The 24,676-nt window shown below is 30.2% G+C and overlaps 2 protein-coding genes and 1 long non-coding RNA gene across 3 annotated transcripts; all 3 read right to left on the bottom strand.

The window, feature by feature from the left end:
- Positions 1-222: 222 nt before the first annotated feature.
- Positions 223-5,299, bottom strand: LOC145187957 (RNA-binding protein 8A-like). The gene is made up of 6 exons (XM_090085713.1): positions 5,143-5,299; positions 4,843-4,899; positions 4,581-4,658; positions 4,353-4,489; positions 580-722; positions 223-422 (listed from the first exon to the last, which is right to left on the bottom strand). The coding sequence occupies exons 1-6, from the start codon at positions 5,204-5,206 to the stop codon at positions 407-409; spliced, it is 495 nt and encodes a 164-aa protein (XP_089941839.1). The 5' UTR covers positions 5,207-5,299; the 3' UTR covers positions 223-406.
- Positions 5,300-14,951: 9,652 nt separating this feature from the next.
- Positions 14,952-18,307, bottom strand: LOC145187960 (uncharacterized). Its single transcript, XM_080064499.2, has one exon. The coding sequence runs from the start codon at positions 16,808-16,810 to the stop codon at positions 15,035-15,037; it is 1,776 nt and encodes a 591-aa protein (XP_079920625.2). The 5' UTR covers positions 16,811-18,307; the 3' UTR covers positions 14,952-15,034.
- Positions 18,308-19,320: 1,013 nt separating this feature from the next.
- On the bottom strand, positions 19,321-23,369 carry LOC149893269 (uncharacterized). Its single transcript, XR_016455058.1, has 2 exons — positions 23,170-23,369; positions 19,321-21,585 (listed from the first exon to the last, which is right to left on the bottom strand). It is a non-coding gene; the product is annotated as an uncharacterized LOC149893269 (long non-coding RNA).
- Positions 23,370-24,676: the final 1,307 nt, after the last annotated feature.

Genomic DNA, 24,676 nt, shown 5'->3' on the forward strand with positions numbered 1-24,676 from the left:
TCTAATGTCAACACTAGTAATTGGGATTGTAATCTTATCTTTTAAAAAGATTTTAATGAAAACTACTTTCGAAGTGTATACATATACTTTATTTATACATAAATTTTTGAAACTAAATAAACACTTATTCTGAACACTTGCTAAGATCCAGAAGATATATGGCCATATGAGCTTCTATAAATTTAGAAGAAATGCTAGATAGGAAATGAATAAGAAAGCACGGAAACGGAACACTATTTTTTTTTTTGTCCTTTTTCAGCGCTTTGTACAAGTAAATGAAAAACTATTTTCTCCAACATACACCTCAAACCACCTGGTTTGTTCGTTGCCAAGTTAAATGGTTGAGCAAAATTGAAGAGTTATCAGATAAAGCATCGTCGTATTGCAAAGGTATCCATCTCTCTCGCTAACGTCTGTTCCCCCTAAAGTATAAATCAAATTATAAGAAAATTAATTCAAATAAAAGAAGATAATACCATATCTATTACTGTAGCTTAGTATGTTGAGTTCCAGTCTGATAATAAAGCTAACATAAAAAAAATAAAAAAGCAACCATAGAAATAAAAAATAAATATTAGCCTTTTTTTGTTTCCTTTCGTAGCTCCACCTTTAACGAAAGCCCAATCAACATTGATTTTTTGACCAAGTAACTCTTCTCCATTTAAGGATTCTAATGCACTTTGAGCTTCTTTGAATGATTCATATTCAACCAAAGCATACCCCTAAAACATAACCAGCTTTTTCTTTAAAAAGTCATCAGAATTAAATAGATGCAAACAAGCTTTACTTCCTTCACTTCGACCTCAAACGTCACAACACAAGACTTTAATTTTGATGCCTGCAATTCTCAAGAAAACTTTTAGGTCTTTAAATTTTTTTGATTTCTTAAAAAGAATCCTTTACAGTAAATTCTCTAACCATAAACATTTTCATAAAAATGTTACATAAAAGTACAAAAATATAGTTTTTCTTTTAAAAAACATATACAGAAGATGCATTTTTGTATGAAAAACCTCAATAGATAAACAGCCATGTGTAATTGATTCCAATTTGATATACTTGTTTCTATCGAAGGGACATTTCTTGCTAAAAATTTCAAAGTATACAGGGGTTGGGACAAAATAAGAACACAAGCTTAAAAAACATAAAATTTTCAAATGTCTAGAAAATCTTTAAGGTTATGAATTTTTTATGGCTCATTAGTTAATTATTCATGTACTTTATCATGTTGTTTTAAAATCTTTGTTTATTTTCCTTTATCATAAGAAATAAAAAAAAATTAGCATAATGACAGACTTGTCAGATTCCAATTAGTTTCAAGAAGCACTGTCTTATGATTAATGTCTGCATTTCAACAGGAGAGAAAAACATCTTCTAAGCAAAACTCTGGAAAAAAGGCAAGACTTTCAGAAAGGGACCATTGGACACTAACTTGTATTGTGAAACAAAATCATTAAACTACAACTACTAAATTTGCAGCAGAACTCAATGTCCCTCTTGAAAATCCAGTATCAAAACTGTGCACTGTGAGCTATATAAAGCAGGTCTTCATGTACAAAACGTTTTTCAAAGATATTTGTTGCAAAGCATTTGGATTTGTCCGAATAGCTTCAAAGTTGGTAATTGGAGCAATTGAAGAATGGAACTTTCTCTGATGAATAGTCCTTTACCTTATTTTATGGCACTGCTGTCTATACGTGTGGAGACAACCAAAAAATGCATATAACCCAGCCTGTCTTCTTCCAACTGTTAGTCTTGGAGTGTGATGATTTGGGATGCTCTATTACAGAAATTGGCTGGTCCATTAGTTTCTCTTCTTGTTAGCATAAAAGCCAAGATTATTTAAATATTTTATCAGACCATGCTCATCCTATAGTCTTGGTACTGTTTCCTGAGAGAAACAATTTTTTTAAGATGATAATGCTCCAATTCATACTGCTAAACTGATCACAGCTTGGCCTGAGGAGTACTAAGGGAAGTTAAACATCTTATCTGACCAACACAGCCCCCCTGACCTTAATAATTGAACTTTAATGGTGCATTTAAAAAAAAACAAGTAAGAAATCAATTTCCACCACCATTGCCACTAAATGAACTAAAAGTTATTTATCGGAAAAATGGACAATATTCCAATATTCACAATAATCTCAGTCTAGGGCCCAGAATATCAGGATTAATAAAGTATTTATTGAAGGATGCTGCCATTCTGCAACAGCTTTTTGCACTCATTCCCTGCAATTGATAATCATGGAAGAATTTCATTTGAATGTTCAGCTTTGCAGACCGGTTTATTGCTTTTGGTCAGCCCTACAGCAGATTCTTGAACAGTTGGTAAAAAAGAAGATAAAGCTCAATCCATAGAATTCAGAACAAGTTCAAAATCTTCAGCAATGACTACAGAAGCTTCAACTGCATTGCTAAATTTTTTTGGCCTTGCTTATTTTTATGTAGCTGCAAAAAACTGTTGTTATTCTTTTTCAGACTTTAGAAAATGCCCTTGAGACACCCTTCATGGAAAGATTTTCTGAGTCACACCAACAACATGGGTATTTGGTTGAATATGATTGAATTTCACTTAAGAGATTGGTAACTTTAACATAACATGAAATGATGAACCTCACATTATTTACATTGATCAAATTGATATAAATGTAAGGTTTTTGTAGGATTATGGAACTTCATCTGCAATTGAAATGGTCAATTGGCACCTGAGGCAATCTTCATGATTTTTAAATGTGTTCATCATTTTTGAATGTTTCAATGTGAGGTATGAAATGAAAGTTCATTGTTTACAACAGATTTGAAGAAAAAAAAAAATCTAATTTCTAAATTAAGGTATTAATAATAATAATAAAAAAATGACAATGGTTTTTCATAACTGTTTTTTATGGTTTTCTAATAGTTTTTTATGCCATTAGTTTAAATAAAACTTTTTTCTTACAATAAATAAAAAAAGCAATTAAAAGGTTTAAGGTTTAAATGTTATAATCATGTAAAAAAAATGTATTTTTGATTTAAGAAATTTTGAATAACTGAAAATAATCATTTAATTGCAAGTGGAGGATAATTTTAGATAATGTTTTTGTTTCATTTGAGTCATTCACTCATAAAAAGTGGTGCAAAATAACACAAAACTATTATTAAAATCAATTTATAAGTAAATTTCATCAAGATAACAAAAATGGAATAACCCTCATGGACAAAACTAAAATATCTTAAAATTTTGTATAATTACTTTAGCATATGTGTAAGCTTCCAAATGGTTTTCTTTGGATTTGCTGTAAACATTAAGTTTAGTTTTTACAGACTGTATAAAATAAACTATTGTGTTTAATTTGCAATACTGACCTTGCTCATAACAAGACAATTAAATGTCACAATGAAACAAAGGTAAACTTTATTAACAGCATGAAACATTGCAAAACTAAAGCTTTCTTACACTGGTGGAGAATTTGTAAACAAAATATTTCAAATGTCTTTTTAGTTTTAGAACTTAACAATAACAAAATTTAAAGACTAATTTCACAAACTTTAATTTTTCAACATGCAACTGAAAGAAGAATACCTGAGAGTGTTGAAGTCGAACATTAATTGTTAAATGACTTAAAAGCATTCAAGCTCTGGATAAAACAACAAATATTCAAGATAAACCTCAAATGGCAGTATTTATTAGATATGTAACATCAGATGTAAATGTGAAGAACCATTAGATTTGGTTAAGCTGAAAAATACAACTTGTGGAGTTGATATAAAGGGAGCCCTTGAAACAGTTTAATTTAAAACCAATGTAACTACTCACAAGCTTGCTTGTATTACTGCATATGGTATTGTAATACTAGCAAGCAATATTGAGAACAGTAAATCAAATGTAAAAAATGACACGTAGTTTAAAATATTATTGATGAAGTGGATCTTTATGACCAACCAAGTGTTATTTTTTACTTTGCTATAAGGTGGCTTTCAAGCAGTAACATTTTTAAATGGTTTGTAAAATTACTAGCACCAATTATTAGAAAGATAATTGATGATATAAAGTTTTTTAGAAAAAGGATTGTATACTTTATTTATCATAAAGTATTACAAAAAATAAATAGTGTGTTAATGTAAATTTCAAGTCTTTTAATAAAAAATCTTTTAATAAAAAATTCAATAAAAGTTTTAGCAAAATATTTAATGTGGCTATTTGTTTCACATGAGAACTTAAATACAGTTCTTTTGTCAAAAATTCTGGCCAGAGCTGATATAGAGAAAACCTTTTATAAAATTTAAGAAAAATGTTTAAGGTTAATGTTTGTTTAGCTATAAAAATAAAATAAATCTCTAAATGAATATCTGAAACTGAAATGAAATACTTTGAGGAATCCTGTCCTTCTATCTAAATTTAGATGCATATTTCGAATAGCTCCATATTCACGAAACATGTTGTGTACATCATCTTCTTGTGCCTCTTCATGCACATTAGTCACAAATAATATCCAACCTTCCACAGCTACAATGGGAACAATAAAAAAAGATCAACCAAACAAAAAAACATATATTTAAATACACGTAACTTTAAAAATAAAAATTAAAAATTTCACATTTTTGTGGTCCTTCAATGTTAGGTGCATCTTCATCAATGGACTCAAAAGGTTCATTGGATCGTGCATCTGTGCTTTCTGAAAATTTTAAAGAAATGTAGGTTACAGCTATGAAGATATACAGTAAGTAAGACTTACATAAGCAAGTCTCACAAGCTTTATTAATCAGAGTAAATCATTTTACAGGCAAATAATAAAAATGAATAGTTTGCATATTTCTTGTTTGTTTTACAATTAACGCATTAACGAATGACAGTCAAACCTTTAAATCCTCTTCCTTTTCTCTTACGAACAGAAGACTTTAACTTTGAAAGCTCTCCTAAATACAAAGTTTTTTTAAATTATATTTTTATTATACTACTATAAATTTTTATTAAACAAAAAATAAATTCTCACAGTAACCAATGACAATTTTAAATTGATATAAAAATTCATAAGATCAATAAAATTTGAATAAGTAAGTATTCAGCCTCAGCAAACTTCGATTAAAATTAAGTAGTTTTACATAGCCACTCTAGGAAATGAGACATAAATAAAAAAAGATTAAAAAGAATCTTTATACCATCATCATCTTGTTCCATAAATTCATCTTTTTCATCAATGTCAACATCAAGAACTTCAGTCATTTTATAAAATTTAAATCTAGTTAACAAGGATGTAGGAAGTGAATAGGGCACTAGATCAGCATGTAACTAGCAACATTTATAGAAAATATCTCAACAGAAATTCAGACATTAAAATATTATGTCAACGTTTTACTTTTTTATACAATGGGGAATCTTTCTTATTAAAATTTTTTTGTCTAACTTTACAATTTACTTAAATGTTGAAGTCCAAATTGAGTAATGAATTGATTTATAACTCATGCTACTTTGCTAGCATTTCACAATTTTGAAAAAAAAAAAATAGGTATACTAAATAACAAGCATTTGTTTTGTTTCAACATAGCAACTAATGTTTAAAAGATAAAAAACAGAATAGAGTAAAAAGTTGTTTAAAAAAAAAATAGTTGGTATGTGTTAAAAAACAAACACATATAAAACAAGAATTAAGCATATTATAGTGAAAGAGATGATTGGGAAATGCCAAAAACTATTATTTTTATCTATTTGATTGCGAAGTTTTGGTATCAAATTGCCTCTGTTAATTAACATAGCAGTTCATATACATGCATACCTTAGCCATAGCTCAAATAAATTGTATTTGGGCCAGGCTTATAAAATATTATAGGATATTTAGAGATTTTAATAAACTTATGTTTGTAAAGTCTTTTTAAATTATGTTTTTTTTTTTTTATAATAACATAAACTATTACTAAAAATTTGATTGAATAAACGTAATTCAAATTGACAACCACCCGTTGAAAATTCACTAAAAAAGGTTATCTTCCAGATACTTATTACATAAAGATACTTATGTAACATAGCTAAAAACAGATAAACTGAGATCTAAACTGAATCTACCTCTACAACTTAATGGTATCTATCATTATAATAAACACTAATGGTCAAGAACATAAATTTTTAAGTGACTAGTAAATGCTAGTCGCATTTTTCGGGCATTTCGATTCAAACAAAGAATAAACATATTAGAGATCACACGCGCCAATACAAGCTCGGTTGGTCTTGATTAATACAAAAACTTCCCAAAAACATAAATCCATCATTAATATTGTCAATAAAGTAACTCATATTGCAAATCAGAGTAAAAATATGGCGCCCAGAGATTTGTAATGAGAGAAATTCAATAAAAATTCTCAGAAATATAAAGATTTATTGAAATACCTAAAATGAGCGTTTTAAAATAATCGTAACGAGCTGTCTTGTATCTATGTTAAACTATGTAAGCGAGATCTAATTTATTAGACAATTTTTTGTTGGGTCATTTCATGGTTTATCAAAGATTTCAGATTATTTAGCACAATTACACCATAATATGCAACTATTATATTTTTTAAGGAAAAATTAATTAGTAATCACCTAGGGGAGACCGGGGCTAGTTGGATACAGGGCTAAGTTGATACACTGCGTTTAACCATGGAACTTTACACCAGAAATTTTCAAAATTCACATAGAACCTTCCCACTTAAACAATTCAGCTTTCTGTGTAGTATCAGGGCAACAAGCGCATGAGCGATTTTTATGTTTTTTTACTTATTTTGTAACTTTATTACATTTTCAATTAAAAACCAATATCATTAGCTACAAGTAAACTCTAATAGATCTAGGTGCTGTATGGTTCACTCTAACTAGCCACATTTTGTGTTTCTCAATATTTCGCGTTTTTTGGGATTTATAAGCCATTTTGTGAGCAAATAGCTTTGGGGTTAGTTGGCACAATGATCCCGGGGCTAGTTGGCAACAAGTGACAACTTACAACTTTTCGCATTGGTCGTAAATTCACTAAAGTTTTATAACACTGCAGATCTACAGACATGAGAGATTATAAAAGAAAAGTAGAAAAGCCTTTAAATTCTAAAAATGTAACAAAAAATGCTGTTGGTGCTATTTTTACAGAATAAAACTCTATTCGATCGACTTAAGGGTAATAAAAGTTAAATGTCAAAAAATATTGTTGGATAAAAATTATCAAAAGTTTTCATAAAAAAGATGCGCTTAAAATAGATGCGTAATTTTGCTAAACTGGTTTTATATGGTGTACCAACCCTGAGAGTATAGGCAACTTACTCAAAAAAGTTCACCTAGAAATGCACAGAGCTTAAAAGCTAAAACTGTAGCGTACTAGCCCCGGTCTCCCATAATTTTAAAAGCTTTTTTTTTAGAAAAAAAAATAATAATAACTAATAGAAATTGAGTGACATTTTTTCATATGATACATGAAAATTAATTTTATTTTTTTTCCAGTTTAAAAATGGTCTCATTACTTTTCTCAAATTGGTTTCTATGTCATTATAAAGTTAGGAAATTGGTGAATTGCAAGTTTAAATACTGTAAAATAAACTTTGTTAATCCTCTATCTGGCACATTATGATCAAACTACCAAAAAAAAATTTTTTATGAATTTTTTGTAAGAATATGGCATAATGTGCTAGAAAAAAACACAAAGAAAACTTTATGATAATTATTATTGTTTTATGATTTGTTGCATATATGCAACTTTGCCGAAAAGAGGTATAGAAAATAACCCTTTTTTTAAAAATAATAATAACAATATGGGTAAATTCAGGCATTTGAAGTTACTAATATCTGTTAACGAGTTAATAAATATGTTTAATAGATCGTTGTAGTTTTAAAACAACTTCTTCTTACTGTGGTTATATATTATCTGATTTTACCGCCCCCTTTTGTTCTTGATTTCGGGCCAGTGACAAAATCCATCTTATATCACTAATTGGTTTAAGGTTTGATGGCTTTCTTCCGAGCGTCTTTAAAGGTGAGAAACTTCTTTTGAGACCAACATTTTTGACCAACTTTTTTTTTTGGATCTTTGCCTTTGAGCTTCAACACTGTTGCCACCTGTAAAATAAATCTTCTTAAAGACAGCTGCTTTCTTTTAGGCACTTGAAGCTGAGTACAGTGCCTTTGGTATAACAACCAATCATTTATCTTTGATATGTCAATGCAGTGAAAAATCAATTTTAAGTACCACCGTTCTTTAGTGTTTATTCTCGTGCGGTAAAATGACATCAGCATGTTTTCCAGATCTACTCCTCCCATTGACGCATAGTATGCAAGAACAATGTCAGGAGTTTTGACATCAACATTTACTTTCTTTTTGCTGTCAAACCTTTTGACTTTCGTCGACCCTACGACACCAGCATGTGTTGATCCAACTGTAACGGCTTTGCTATCAAACCATTTTACTAAATTTATCCCAGAATTCTGATCCACTTAATAGTCTCATGATCTTCTTCCTTGAGATTTCAATTCTTTGTCAGATAAAAGTGGGCATTTTCCGTTTCGACTACTGCGAAAAGTCCCTATAGCTAATATTCCTATAGTTTTCAGTTTATTAATTAATAATAATGTAGAAAACCAGTTGTTAATTAATATAGGGAAGTTTTTGTGTTTAAGCATTTCTTGAACTAGTCTAAGTTTTACATTCTCAGCATCACAAGTTTGGCCACCTGCATTAGTAGCAACTTCATATATGAAAAAGTTGTATATAATGCCTGACTTTCCTGCTCTGACAAAATTTTTGAAACCCCGTTTGTGGATTTTTTTGGGCATATATACTGACATATCCCACTGCGTTTTTTTTTTGCAGGTATCATTTGCTCACCTGCCGACTGGTCTTGCTCTTGTTCAATTTTGATGCAGTTATTACGAACAGCATCTAATACAGGTTTAACCTTAAACAATTTGCCAGAGTATTTTTTTTTTTTGTAGTATGCAGTGGACAGCATGCAAGAGCCTTCAAAGACATTCATAACGCTTTAAACTCATAACATCAGCAACAGCATCGCACCGAAGTTCTGTTGACTAAAAAGATAGCTAGGGAGGCGAACTAATGACATCAACATCTGAACACTTAAGAATTGCTTAATCTCTTTTAAGTTTGTGGTTATACTAGTGCCTGTTACTTGGACACTATAGAGATTAGTTTGTTCTACTAAGTTTTGGGTGATGCTATCATCCAAACCAGTTTAAAATACTCAAATGGTGTCATTTAATTGCGTTCTGGTAGAGAAAATTCCTCTCGTTTGAACACCGCATCAAATGTTGGTAGTTGCATTTTCCTCCATTTATAGACCGGCTTCTTTGCAGATTTTCTTTTCAACAGAGTGACATCATCATTCAAGTAATATGTATTATATATATATATATATATTTGGTCTAGGAATTAATTCGTGCGGTTTGACAAGGGATTACGAAACTAGCTTATTGTCTCAGCGTTTCGTTTCGCCACGCATGCGTGCGAAGATCACTGTTATTGCGCATCATTTTCATTATAAATCATTTGATTTAAGCGTAAACAACACTATTTTTAATTTAACTGATAATGTCGATTTTTGTTCCTGATAAAGTGTTTTTGCGGGGGATTCTTCTACATTACTTTAACGTGAAGAAAAGTGCTACCGAAAGTCATCGTATTTTGGTTGAAGTTTATGGTGACCATGCTCTAGCTGTCGAACGTGTCAGAAGTGGTTTGCACGGTTTAAAAGTGATGATTTTTGTTTGGAAGACCAAGAGCGACCAGGACAGCCAAAAAAATTTGAAGATGCAGAATTGGCAGCATTGCTCGATCAGGATTCTTGTCAAACGCAAGAGGACCTTGCAAAATCGTTAGGAGTTGAACAATCAACAGTTTCCAGACGCCTCAAAGCCATGGGTATGATTCAAAAAATGTCTCATTGGGTTCCATATAAATTGAAGACAGAGACGTGAAAAGAAGAAAGACCATTTGTGAATTGCTGCTTGAAAGACAGAAAAGCAAGGGATTTTTGCATCGAATCGTTACTGGTGATGAGAAATGGATTTATTACAAGAATCCTAAACGAAAATTCACAACCCAAACGGAATATTCACTGTGCAAAGGTTATGCTGTGTATATGGTGGGATACGAAAGGTGTGGTGTACCATGAGCTTCTGACACCTTTTGAAACTATTAATGGAGAACGTTATCGACAACAGTTAATGCATTTGAAGCAAGGTCTGGTCATAAAACAACCAGATTGGGGTAGCAGACATGATAAACTCATTTTTCAGCATGATAACGCTCGACCACATGTCGCAAAACCTGTCAAAAACTATTTGGAAAATGTCGAATGGGAAGTGTTACGCCACTCGCCGTATTCTCCGGACATTGCTTCTTCTCACTACTACTTGTTCGATTGCATGAATAACGATTTGATTGGACAGTGCTTCACTTCTTCAGAAAATATCGAAAAATGGGTCTCTGATTGGATCACTTCTAAGGATGAAGCATTTTTTCGACACGGAATTCGTAAATTGCCGGAAAGATGGGCAAAAGTAGTGACTAGCGATGGACACTATTTTCATTAATGTATTCATCCATTTAGTTTTTGAAATAATCCTTCAATTTTCAATTAAAAACCGCACGAATTAATTCCTTGACCAAATATATATATATATATATATATATATATATATATATATATATATATATATATATATATATATATATAATGCATATTACTTGAAATATACTTTAGGTTCTGAAGAGGCATGGTATTTATCAATTTGAATAAAGAATCTCACATTTTAGAAATATTTTTAAAATACGAGATTCATTATTTAATGGATACATACCATGACTCTTCTGATCCGGAAGTCATGTTGAATGATGAAAAACCACTTTCATCTTCTTCATTCTTAAAGATAAAAAAATCGAATGTAAATTTACAACGGTTCTTAAAGCAACTCAATGGTAATCAAAACTTACTCACTCAGATTCTTCAGAACTGAAAACAATATCAGTTTCAAGTCATTCCCTGATTCATCTGGTTCCGTTAAGTCTGATAACTCAGAATCACAATCTGATTCGAGTTTGTAACAAGTAACGTAGTTAACAGCTTCTTGTACAGTAAAATTTTGAATTCTACAAGTTTTTATAGGAGTAACCAGAGAAATCATATAGCAAAAAAAAATGTTTATTTATATACCTTGATCCGACAACGTTGCACATTTGCAACAAATAAATTAGGAGGTATATCTAACAATGTCTTACGCTTTTTATCTTATCATAACTTACGTTTTTTTTTTGATTTATAATGAAACTAATATAAATCTTCAATCATAGTACATATTAGTTTTAAACATTTAAGCTTCAGCATGGGTTTTCCTATATTCAAAGATGATTATTAAAGATAGTAACTAAAACTTACTAAAAATAGCACTTCTCTCTTGAGCTGCCATTACTCAATAGAAAATGTTATTGTGGTTAATTTGCGTCAAAACAAAAATAAAAAGATCTAAAATAGATATTTCAAAACACCTAATATTGTGGATAAACTTTATAACCAAAAAAATTATCAGCAAATCATTTGTTGTCAATATGTAACACAAACGGGCAGTAGAAGATTGTTCAGTTTTAGTGATGAATCAAATTTTGTGGTTGTTAATCGTAAATCAAGATATATCGTTAAAAGATTAGCTTCAGAGAAATTTAAGGAAAGATTTTGTGTACTAAGAGTACAAGACATTGGCGGCTCGATATGTATATGGCGATGGGTATATGGGGATGCATTTATTATACTGGTTTACCGACGCATGGTATGCTTTTTGCCATCTTGGGTAACATTTTTGAAAGGGAAATGTTGAAAAACGGTTATATCTCCATATGCGGTTATGCCCCCACTTCCCCTACATAGTAGTCCAATGGATTCAGATCCGGTGAGGTTTGAGGCCATAAGTGTTGCATAAGAACATTGGCTGATTTTCATCAAGCTAACTTTGTACCAATTTTTATGCATGGACAGGTACAGAATTTTGCGATGATGAAGTCCTGATTCTTGGCTGTTCTCTCCCTGGAATGTTCTTTACAATCTGTAGAGTCTACACCATCATTTAAACTCTTTACAATTTTGTAAACTGTGCTTTTTGGGTACCCAAACCATCTAATAATGTCTTTGATGGAGGGTCCGGCGTGAAGTGATTCAATCACTGCGGGTCTGCAATCATATTCTTTTAACATGGTAATAAAAATTAACAAACAAAAGCTCCAATAAGTTTTATTTGGGTATTTTCTTAATAGTCAACTTTGTTTTTGTATATGTTTTAAATTTTGATGCATAGAGTTTAATGGAAATCAAATAGCGGGAATTTCAAGAAGGTCCGGATATTAAACGCCCATCTGTACAATGTTGATGAAACAAGTGTAACAACTAAACATTTATCCAGTAAGGTAATTGCAAAAAAGAGTACAGAACAAGTTGGTCAAATAATATCAACAGAATGTGGTACACTTGTATCAGTTGGATGATGGCAAAAAACTTTTAATTGTATTTGAAACATTTTATAAAGCATGTCAAATGTTTAATTGATAAATCAGTACTCCTAATCATAGCAGCCGAGAGAAATTTCGGGCCCCGGGGAAGTTTTCTTAAGGGGCCCTCATTATGATCAACTTTATACCCAGGACCAAAAGAAACGTGCTCTGGTCATTGAAAATTAAAAATAAAAGTTAATTAAATCTTTTAAAAGTCAAATCTATTTAAATCTTTTAAAAATTATTTTAAAAAATTATTTGTACACACACACGGGGCCCCGGGAATCTTCCCCGTCTACCCCCCCCCCCCTCTCTCTCTCTCTCGGCGGCCATGCTCCTAATTTTTAAATTTTCATACATCGATAGATTCTACAAATGTTGCTAAAAGCAATTCTATCGTGCTTTTGACGTTTCCATCCCATTTCACTCATAAACTACATCCACTATTTGGGCCATTCAAAAAGTATTATAATAATCTATGTATAGCTAATAATGATACAGGCGCGGATTTAAGGGGTGGCCATTGTGGCAATGGCCACATAGTTTAAATTTAACGGCAGCCAGGATATTCTAAAAATTTAAACTTGTCTGCCGTAATTTACGGTGTTTGGCTATAGATATTCCTGCCATGGCTAAAACGGTTCTTATTATACGTTACCGACGTTTTCATCAATCAATGAATGCTGTGAAAAATGTTAAAATATCGATCTTTTATCAAAATTTCTATCGTGAAAATAAAATTTGGCTATATTGTTACAAATTCCTGGATCCGTGCATATGGTTTCTCATCCCGAAATGCCAATAACTATTTATGATATTTCTGAGTTAGTTAACTATACTTTTCAACAAGTATTTAATGCTTTGAATATCTTCTGGTTTTAGAGAGACGACTTTATATTATTACTTTTAGACTCAACAAAAAAAACGCAATCATTTTTTCAAAAATTTTTCCTTATCACGTAAGCTTCCATAATTTACGAACGAAATGACGTACTTTAAAGGAAGATAACTCATTAACAACATCAATTTTCATGAGATCAATAAAAAAATAGTTGATTGCGTAACTGAAGAATTCGTTTTTATACTTCACAAAGTTGTGGCAAAGTTCTCCATGTCTTTTTTTTTTCATTGTTTTACATTAACTTTGTAACGTGCTTGCATCTGCATGTCCCGTTTATAACCAGTTCAAAGATTTTTTTAAAAAAACGATTCTAACAAATTTCTATTGACGAGGCGTCTATATCAAGTCTACTCAGGATTTATAAGGTAATACATGAGAACGCATCTCTGATTAAGGAAACAATTTTAACAATTAACCAATGATAACCAAAGAAAAGCTGAAGTTAAAAAATAGTGCTATGTCAGGAGGTTACTTTTTACTTTTACTTGATTTTTTAATTTTTCTAATTGATTTTTTTACAATGTAAGCCGTGAAATCAAGTTGTTTTTTTTTAACGTTAAAAAAACAACAAACAAATTGAACTCTAATTTATTTCCATATTTTTTAGAAAAATAAAACAACTCAATTCAATTATACTATTGTGTTCAGTACTATTTTGGTCGAAGAAGTGTCCCCCCACCCACCCCCTAACCCTTTCTCTTAATGCTACACAAATGTGCACCATTATCTTTACTCAAATCTCTTTTTTAAATTCCCTTTTTAAATGTTACAACTTTTTTTTTGTTGGTGACCACATTTTCTAATACTTACGTCGCAATTTTTTTTTCTCTCCTGCTGCTAAAAGTTTTCAAAAAAAAAAAAGTTGTTAATCTCTGCTAAAAGATTTTATTGTTTTAAAATATTATATCGTTATTACGGTATATTGATTTTATTGTTGTGGCAACAAATATTATTTTATCTCTTCTACTAAGATTAACGCTATCAAAGCGGTGTCTTATTGGAGAGCTTCTAAATGAAAAATCTGAATGTAACATTACAATGAAACAGATATGAGACAAATGTTTCCCAAGTTTACCAAATCAAAAGAAGTTCAAAATTAAGATAAAAGTGTTAGCAGCGCGTCCTGGGACCTGGTTAAACACTTGGTTTCACCTTTCCCAAATTTGACGCGCGTCAAGCAGTGAACAAATTTACTTTTTTCGCGACATGTTTGTAATACCGAATAACCCTGAGTTTTTTTTTATTTGATTGAAAATCGGTTACTTAAGATTCCAACCTTTCTTAAGGCTCTAACCTTTCTTAAGATTCCAACCTTTCTTAAGATTCCAACCTTTCTTAAGATTCCAACCTTTCTTAAGATTCCAACCTTTGAAAACACTTTTCTCGTGTGCTCTGCAACCGTTCTTTTGTGTCTTTTGCTACTTGCGCACAGATAACGAATTCACAAGAAATAGTTTTATATATATAAATCATATTTCAAACTTTTTAACAAAATATTGGATTAAATAAAAAGGTTATTTTAAATTAATAGTAAACACAAAAAAAAAAACAGAAAATAATTATTCTCTACAAATGAAAATTTATTAAACTTCAAAATTGTTTAACATAGTCTTCAAAAATTGTAAAAATTATAAAAATTATACTATAACATGTCATTGTCATGGTTAGTGACAAATGTAATTGGTGCATAAATAGATACAGGATTTATCTCATTATCGTTATTTAATTGAATGTTTTCTTCGATGCGATGCAAAGAAGATTTATAAATATTTTTATAAAAGTATTTTTTTGAATTGTCTGTTGTAGGATTTCTGGAAAAAAACAAAAAACGTCTAAAAATCATTTGAATTTGACTACTAGACTGGCCGGATTTTCCCTTTTTAGCCCTCATTGGGTATAAGTAATTTATAAATCCTTCTTTTCCTAGCTTAACGGGCTTTGCTGACTTCTCAATTGAAAAAAGCCGTTTGAACGCAAACTGAAAATGTTTAGTTAACCCTCCATATAACCAGGGATTGACAAAGGCATGAAAGTATATTAAACCTTTGCAGAGACGAGAAACCCGATAGTTAACGGGTATTTTTAATACGTTTAGAATTTCGACCACATGAAAGGGCAACATACAGATGAAAAAAAACATCAAAAGTATCCCAAAAATTTTTAAAGTTTTTAATGTTTGTTTGTATCTTGTTAAGGTAAACCTTTCTGTGATTTCACGCAAATCAGCTCCAGCAAGAATAGAGGTGCAACTTTTTCTAATTCTTTGTACGGGACTACGAAACACAAAGTCATGCTTGTTACTTATTCTTCCGCTACTGCTTCTTCTTTGGAATATTGAATCACTACTAATTCTTTTGCTAGGGAAGCTTCTTGCGTTTCGACCTCGTTGATGATCGTTTTCGTAACTTTGGTGTGAAGAAAGTCTCTTATAAGTTTCGTTGTTCGTTAAAGAACTATTTTTTCGATTTAAAGTTTTGTTTGATTCATTTGAACACTTTGACATTTTATTCAAAGTCTTATCAGAACTGTCGTTTAAACTTTCAAAAGACTCTCTAAGATCTGTCAAAGAAAGATTGATGCCACTGTTTTCAGTGATTGCTATTTCGTGAAATCCTGAAAATGATCTGCTTCTTCGCTTAAGTTTTTTTTCATAACATGTTTTACGAAAATCCGTTGTATCGCTACGTCTCCGTTCGTTTTTAAAATAAATCTCACGATTGCTAGATATGTTCTCATCAAACGATTCAATTTTAATCTTCCTTTCAAACAAAGGAGTTCGATTTTTATTAAAATTTTTTATGGATTCTCTGTTCAATGATCGTATTTTATACCACGTTTGCAAATATAATATGGACATAATTGATAATGGAGTAATGCATTGAACAACAAAAGCAACTACTATATAAAAAGTAGACCAACTTGATCCTAATAATATGATGCATTTTCCAAGCATGTCGCTTTTCTGTATAAAGTGGGTTGGAATACCTAAAACGACAGCAGCTAAATCAACCAACAAACATGTCAAAATTGATTTTTTTAAGCTCCGCGTACCCGCCATCTTTGTTGGATAAATTATTACCAGGTTTCTTTCAATAGCAATCAAAACTAATGTAAAAACATTTGCCATCACAAGAACTGCTCGCGCTGGTTCAAAAATCGCGCACTTCACTTCTTGAAATGATGCGCTTTCTTTGTTCACCATAAAAAGTGGAACTCCGAGCACCAATGTTAGGACGTCGATTGCGCATAGATTACATAAAAATGCATTAGTAGGTATTTGCAGACTTTTATATTTGGCTGTTGCTAAAATAACTATAACGTTGCCAAAGACTCCAAGAAAAAAACCAAAACAATAAATTCCAGACAATGTGACAGTATCATATGTAGGACTGTGTTCGAAAAATATGGTGCTGTTCATACCTACAGCAACCTGGTAATTTAAAACTACTTCCTGCGTGATCGATGAAATTCCACCACTATTGCTGCATTTTATGTTCCACAACTATTGCTGCATTTTATGTTAGACTAACGTGTTTAAAATACTGATTAACGACTTCATCGTCATTGAAAAACTCATAAATACTCTGACTCTGGAGTATTGCTGTGATTTTAATTTAGACGTTAGGGAGTGCTGCTGTGACAAAAGAATTGCATATTTATTCGTTTTTATAATGTTTTTATTCTTCACCCCCTTCGAAACAAACAAAAACAGACAGGGTGCTTTAAAAAATGTTTCATCAATCTATTTATGAACAGAATGTAACTATAATTAGTTTGCCACTCAAAATTAACTTTATGGATATAAATAGTTTAATAAATCAATGACAATTTGATTAACAGTTTAATTATGTTAAGAGAAAGGTGGAGACGGTAGATTATATTTGGTATGCAGCTTAAAACCTGGCTATATAGAACTTTCTTTGTTTATGGATGTTGCTTTAAAAGTGAGTTTGAAAAAGCATTTATGTTGAAAAGAAATATGGTGAAATTTTAAAATAACATAAAAATTAAATTTCTCTTTAATTGTTATTGTTTGAAATAATTTGGTGCTTTATCAAACTTTATCAACGCCTAACATAACAAAGCAACTGTTTTATAAAAAATAAATCTCATATCTATGAAAAAGACTGCTTCTTGTATTTGGATGATTTTTTTTCATTTGCTATAAGCATGTAGGCTTTTAATTCGATTATAAAAAAATTATCCTCATAACTGTGCAGCCACTTCAGTTAAAAAGCAAGATTGCAAACATCGCGCCGTTACGTGAAATGGAAGGAATTTAAATAGCTTCGAAAACCCGTTTAAAAATAAACCTCGAGTTCATATGCGAAACAAACATAGTGACAAAAAATAACAGTTGTTCGTTTTAACAATATATAATAATAAAAAGTAATTTGCAGTTAAATATAAAATGTATGATAATATATATAATTTTTCATTCGCTAGAAATACAAAGTAAAAAAAACTAAAATACTAAATTCATTATTGTGTCACCTTTCTCCAAAATGGCGTATCAACTATAAGTTCTTTTATTTTTTTTGAATATTTGCCGTGCAATTTAAAAATGCCTCCACGACACCTATTTTTCATAAGCGCATTTGGATTCGCATTTTTAACTGTGTAAAAACACTTCAGCTTTTAAATAATCATGGCGTCTGCTAATCCTAATTCATTGATTTGAACATTTAAGATAAAATTCATATGTATTTAATTGCATACCATAGGGAATAAGACTCAAATCATCTTTAGTTTTTTTGTACAATAAAAAGTACGATAAAGTTTCACGACGCAAGTGAAATGTTAAAAAACAACATAGCGCGTGCTTTTAAGATATACAATAAGAAAGTTATGTTTCATCACATTCTCTAGAGCTGACCTATTTGCTTTTCTTTTGAATGTTTGCAGTTGAACTTTTAAGGAAATGTTTAACACCGTATAACTTACACATGGTGCTCTTTTAAAGAAAAAAAAAAATATCTAAACTTTTTTTGTAGATATTTGCTAAGCCTTAAACACTATATTGGATCATCTATCATCATCTATCATCACCTATCATCATCTATCATCTAAGCCAAAGATTTATGGTTTTACAAATACAACACCCTCGTGATACAAAGCTTTTTAAAAGAGTAAACTTAACAAATACCATCAGAGCAAGTTCAGATCTCTATGATGTTTTAGTAGTTTGTCAGAGATAATTCCTTGGTCTTTTTCTTCTTTCGTGTATGTATGTATGTATGTATGTATGTATGTATGTATGTATGTATGTATGTATGTATGTATGTATGTATGTATGTATGTATGTATGTATGTATGTATGTATGTATGTATGTATGTATGTATGTATGTATGTATGTATGTATGTATGTATGTATGTATGTATGTATGTATGTATGTATGTATGTATGTATGTATGTATGTATGTATGTATGTATGTATGTATGTATGTATGTATGTATGTATGTATGTATGTATGTATGTATGTATGTATGTATGTATGTATGTATGTATGTATGTATGTATGTATGTATGTATGTATGTATGTATGTATGTATGTATGTATATATGTATGGATGTATGTATGCATGCATGCATGTATCAACATTCTAAAGGTAATTAAAACCACCTCCTTAAAAGTTAACATAGAATGGTAAATTAAAAATATGGATAGACCTGCATCAGAAAAAGTAATTGTCCGTTACAATACATTTATTCGACTCCATGGATGTATAAAAGGTTTTGAGGATCGTCTAAAAATTTTGTGGAACTGTTTGTTTTTCAATTAAGTAAATAATCAATGAAAATGGAGACCTCATTGGAAAAATGTATCACCCTCTTCCTAAGTAAAATTCCAGATTAACTCTGGTTAAGTTCTAGATCTCTGTTTAAATCAGTTTTTAAATAAAGACAATTTTAACACGCATAAGATGTTCATAAATGATTTTTTTTTACTCAAAAAGTCCAAAAGTGAAATACAAAATTCAAAGACGTAAAAAGTTAAAAAAGAAGTTGTCATCAGATTTTCTTTCTTAGGGCCATCAGGTAAAGATTTTCTTTCTTAGGGCCATCAGGTAAAGTTTTTTTTGACAAAAGCACCGCAGAGAGCAGCATATGTTTCTTACCACCATCTCAAACATCATGAACATTTTTCCTTTAAATACCCTTTAAACAAGAATCACATGGATCGTTATAGGTGCATTTACACAATTCATAAGGCTTTTTGTTAATCTCATATTCAGTATCAGATTCAGTCGCAGATACATCTCGATGCGCAGACTTATTTTCATGGACAATGTGATTACCATCTTTAGTCAGTCTTGTGTACTATTTACGTGGCTATCTATTTTTATATTTTAAAACAAAAAATTTCACTAGTTGAGTCTTCTATTATTGATCTAGTAATAATTTCTGCAAGATTTACTCTCCTTCGTTTACCTGTTGCTCGAAGTGTATACTTAATCTCAAGATTAAGAGTTATTTAAATGTCATACCAACTGAAGTTTCACCAGAGGTGGCTAATTCAAATGATATCTGTAGCATAGACGATGAAATTGATGAACGAAACTTAGCAGCGCTTAAATTATACAAATATGGTTTAACTTAACAACGCAATTTTGGGAAATCTAGAAAAGTTAATATTCAGGTAATTTCTATGATTAGTAAAAGAGTGCACACTAATTTTTGACAAAAAATTTAACAATTGTTTTATATAATAATTTAAAATCGATTACTTTCCTGAATTTCAATAATATCAAGTGTGGCCAAATCAATGTGATCTAACTCTTTTGCAGAACCTGGAGTTCTGTTGAGTGCAGCTCTGACTGATGTTTGGTTTGGAAGTTGATGACATTATGAAATTGGAGAACAGTATATTCGGCTGCAGCAAAATCCTCTTCAGTATATACATTTCTTTCAAGTGGGTTTATTATTCCGCTTTTTTTAAACTCTGATTAACAATTTTGAACAGCTGCAGCTTTTTCATAGGCTGTCCAAAAAAATTCACTAACCTCAAGTTCGGTTACAAGATAACCTTGGCGATCACGGAGCCAAGTACAACTTCTTGATCATAGAATATATTAAGGCTTTTAACGAACAAAACATCAAGCAGTTGAAGTTTGGGCGTGTAAGGGGATGGTAATGATAAAATAATCACATCTACATTGTGGACTTTTTAATACTGACTGCCACGGCAATTTTCAGAAATCTGGCCAATAATGACAATTTGGTTTTAACACATTATATTGTTAAAAACTCAAACTCTAGTGCCCAGTTGAAAATCAAAAAGCATAAAAATATTTTTTTTTTAAAAAAAAAGGTCATACGAATTATATCGTAGTTGGCTTCTGTAACAGAAATCTCTTCGCGGAAGCCATATAAAATGGCAAGTAAACATATGACGAGATAACTCGTAGTCGGCGTAGTAGAGACCGCAATCTACGAGTTCACTCGTAGTTGGCAATCAATGCGTTAAATAACAGTGATTTCTTTTAGGATTAGAATATCCATCTAAAATAAGAAAAACTGGTTGGTGTTGTGCCTGGCTGCACTGGTTGCAGAAAACGAACAAAACATTTTTTAAATATCTCAAATTGTTATTCAATTAACTTATAAACCACCAGACATAGAATCTATTGGTACTTTCTTCACAAACGTAGGTCTAACTCGAATTTGCAGATTGATAAACTTTGAAGGGACATTAAATCCAGTAAATAGCTGTTTTTTCCTTTTTAGCGCTTGATAAGCCAATAAAAGATATTTTCGTAGCAACAACCTTTCTTGGTTTGTCACTGATAATCCTGACTCATTTAATTTTTGTAAATTTGATGGAGCAATAGCATGACATTGATATTAAACTTTTTTTTTTTTACCAGTTCATCGTAAAAATAGTAAACTATTATTCTATTAAAACAAATGCAATGAAGTTAGTTCAGCAACTTTCACTGATAGCTGGTTATTTTGTTTAAAAACTCTTGAACTATTCTTTTCCAGCTAACTTAGTTGCATTATTAAATTACTTCACAAAACTGGAAAACTAGGTGTTTTACAATTTTGGCAACAGACCATACAACCTCAATGACATGGTCTTAATACTTTTAGTAGCATTTCTTCCTTAATAACATAGAGAGCTGTTGAATGTTTAGCATGAATTTTCTGGACACTTTTTCTGCAGATGATCGTTTTTTTTATGTGTTGCTAGAAAACAGAATATTTTGATAAACGTTAACTAAAACAGCTTTTACTGATAACTTTAGTAAATCATTCAACCAATTTAAACTAAGAGATTTTATTTTGCGATATATATATATATATATATATATATATATATATATATATATATATATATATATATATATATATATACATATATGCGTATGTTTACCGCAAAATCCTGTAGTTTTGCTATCATAAAAACAGGGAGACTAAAAAACTAGTTAGCCTAGCAATCAATAAACGATTCTCAAGTTTAATCAACAAGCAATTGACTACATGTTTTTTTTTTATAAGCATATGAAATTTTTGAAAGAGGCTCGGGTATGCTTAAGCAAAAAGTTAAAAGAGGCTCAAAAATATGCTTAAGCTTAAGCATATTTCTAATAAAATATGCTTATTTCAATACTTTCTTAAAGTGTGCGCGTTACTAAAGGTTAATGGGTATAAGAAAAATAAAAAATTGACTTATGCTCTGTATTTTCTTGGTTTTAATGTAGCTGAATTAATGTTATAGTATAATGATAAAAAATAAAACATATATACTATATACAGATGTTATCAATGAAATCAAAGATAGAACTTAGAAATAAAATAAACATTTTAAATATGGTTTTAAATAAACTACACGTTAAAAGCGAGAGAGAAAAAAAGAGAGAGAAATAAAACACTTCAGAGCGACTCTTAAACTTTATGTTTTTATGTTAAAGTATTGAGGTTTAGGTTTTGCAACACAATGATTTCATAATGCCGTTGCATTGCAAAACATAAACTTCGATTTTTGTTGTTTTTGGTTGGTTTAAATTTAGAAATATATATATTTAAAGTTTTTAATTAAATAAAATTTAAATTTTAAAAATAGTTTATCGAGGCTCAGGAATATGCTTACATATGGTTTTTTTTTTTTCGAAATCTGAGCCTTGTAAGTGTTATGCTTATAAGTGTTATGCTTATAAAAAAAAAAACATGTATTTGTAAAAGTTGTTTTGTCTGTGGCCATTTTTTGGCAGCCTTTTTGCAGCAGTTAAATATTACTGACCAATAAAAATCAAAAAGCTGAGTTTAGTAAAAAATAAAATATTAATCTTTACTGTCTGACTTCCTGAAAAGTGATTTTTTTAAAATTTTATATTTATTACATTCAAACTCTCTCTCTTGACTAGAACCTAAAGAATCATTTTGTAATTCATCCAGAATAATTCAGATTTATTACTAGTGTAATCTTGTAAAATTCAAGTGTTTAGATCGAATGTTAATAAGATATCCTGTATAAAGTTTGTAAAGCTTTACTAATAAATTCCTCAAATGAATTTTTGCCACTTCATTATTATAAAGTAGCAAAAGTCATTTGATGAATAATCATTTAGTTTACATATAATTTATTATTCTTTATGAATTTATATTAGTAAAGGGCTTTTAAACTAGCAAAGTTCAAGAGTCAAAAAGAAGTTAGGCAATTTTTGTCACGTGGTTTCATGACCAGAGGATTATACTATTAAAAATTATATACTCTTATCAGTGAAATCACTGGTCTAAGTAAAGAAAACATGAAGAAAATAACAGGCATACCATGATTTATTAGTGTTTTCAATACTGAATGGTTGATTAGAGCAAAGAGTGAAGTTCTGTTGCTACAGTATATATCGGGTTTAAATATTCACAAATTTTATAATAAAGACAACTTAGTTGATTTTAATGCTCCAGCAACTAAATAAATATAGTAGCAAACAGCATAAGTTTTGCGTTGTTTGAAATCTTACGAAAGCAATGAAAATTTAAAAGAACATCATAATTTATAAACTTCCCAGCAAGCACACAACGTTGAAACAACGTTGAAATAACGTTGATCAACGTCGATCAACGTTATTTCAACGTTATTTCAACGTTGTGTGCTTGCTGGGTTATGACTTAAAATTTTTAAATTTAAAGTTTTTGACAAAAAAGAGTCCAAAATGGAGTAAAAATTTATCTTTATATCTGAAGAAACTTTTAGGAAGATCAAAAAGTAGTACATCAATTTGAACCTACATGTTAAAGATGAGTAAAATCTTTAGGCCAAAGTTTAAAATTAAAAAAAAATACGAGTAAAAGTTTAAGGTGAACTTCATTCTTAGTATCTAACGACAAATATTGATGATAGAAAATCCTATTTTATTATTTGATAATTCTTTTTGGCATCCTGCATTACTTTCTTTATCTGATATTCATTGTACAATATATTTTTTCAGTTTCTTTTGGTATTTTTTAGCTCATTCATCTTAGGACCACTAATCCTCTTTTAAGATCAATTCATTTACAAATACTGCGTAAGGTTAATGATAACTGATTACTAACTAATGGTTTCTTAGGCTACAAAAAACTTTGAATGCACTATTTTCATCAAGTAAAAACATATTTTTATGTTTTTATACTATTATACTATATGTTTACGGTTGTTGAAATAATTTATTACGAATTGTGATTTTTTCGATTGTGATATAAAGACACTTTGAAAAAAAAATGTTGCTCCAGGGTTTACGCTAAATTTCTTTTATTTAAAAATTCTTAATAAACTTTTTAAAAAGTGAAAAAAGAACTTGTTTTATTAAATAAGAAATGCCGAGTTTCTACAGGTCTTCGTTAGAAAATTGCAATAAAAAGTGATTCTTCAAATACCGAACTGGCAGTTAAAATCTGCTTCGTCTCCAGCTAATTTTTTTTAATTATTAATATTGCCGAACCATCTGGTTCAAATAAGAGAAAATAAAAAAATTAAAAATAAATCACTCAATTTAATACGCACGTTTATGTTTTAAGCCGAATTAATCTTAACTTTGCTCGCGGTAATCTTGACTTAGCTTTAGCTTTAAAAAAATAATAATAAAAAAAAAAAAAAAAAAGGAAAATGCCAATGTTTTAGAAATAAAGATTTCTGTTTACTCGTTGTGTTTAAGCGCGTGGCAGTTAATCCTGATTGCGGAAATGTGTAAATCATAAGCAAATATAATTTGAAACATTCACAAACATTTTTGAATTATTTTGCGTAAACGAATTGTGTTTGAAATACATGCTACCTTGGCTGTTGTTCTGATACACA

This window comes from Hydra viridissima, unplaced genomic scaffold (assembly GCF_058129835.1).
Source record: "Hydra viridissima isolate aposymbiotic clone 2 unplaced genomic scaffold, HvirCarnegie_v1 scaffold_1, whole genome shotgun sequence".
Classification (NCBI taxonomy): Eukaryota; Metazoa; Cnidaria; class Hydrozoa; order Anthoathecata; family Hydridae; genus Hydra; species Hydra viridissima.

Excerpts from the sequence above, each read along its gene's own strand:
- LOC145187957 (XM_090085713.1), bottom strand. The coding sequence starts at position 5,206 with ATGACTGAAGTTCTTGATGTTGACATTGATGAAAAAGATGAATTTATG. Across the intron at positions 4,659-4,842 it reads AAAAGGAAGAGGATTTAAAG|AAAGCACAGATGCACGATCC; the intron begins GTTTGACTGTCA and ends TAAAATTTTCAG. Across the intron at positions 4,490-4,580 it reads CATTGAAGGACCACAAAAAT|CTGTGGAAGGTTGGATATTA; the intron begins GTGAAATTTTTA and ends TTCCCATTGTAG.
- LOC145187960 (XM_080064499.2), bottom strand. The coding sequence starts at position 16,810 with ATGAACAGCACCATATTTTTCGAACACAGTCCTACATATGATACTGTC.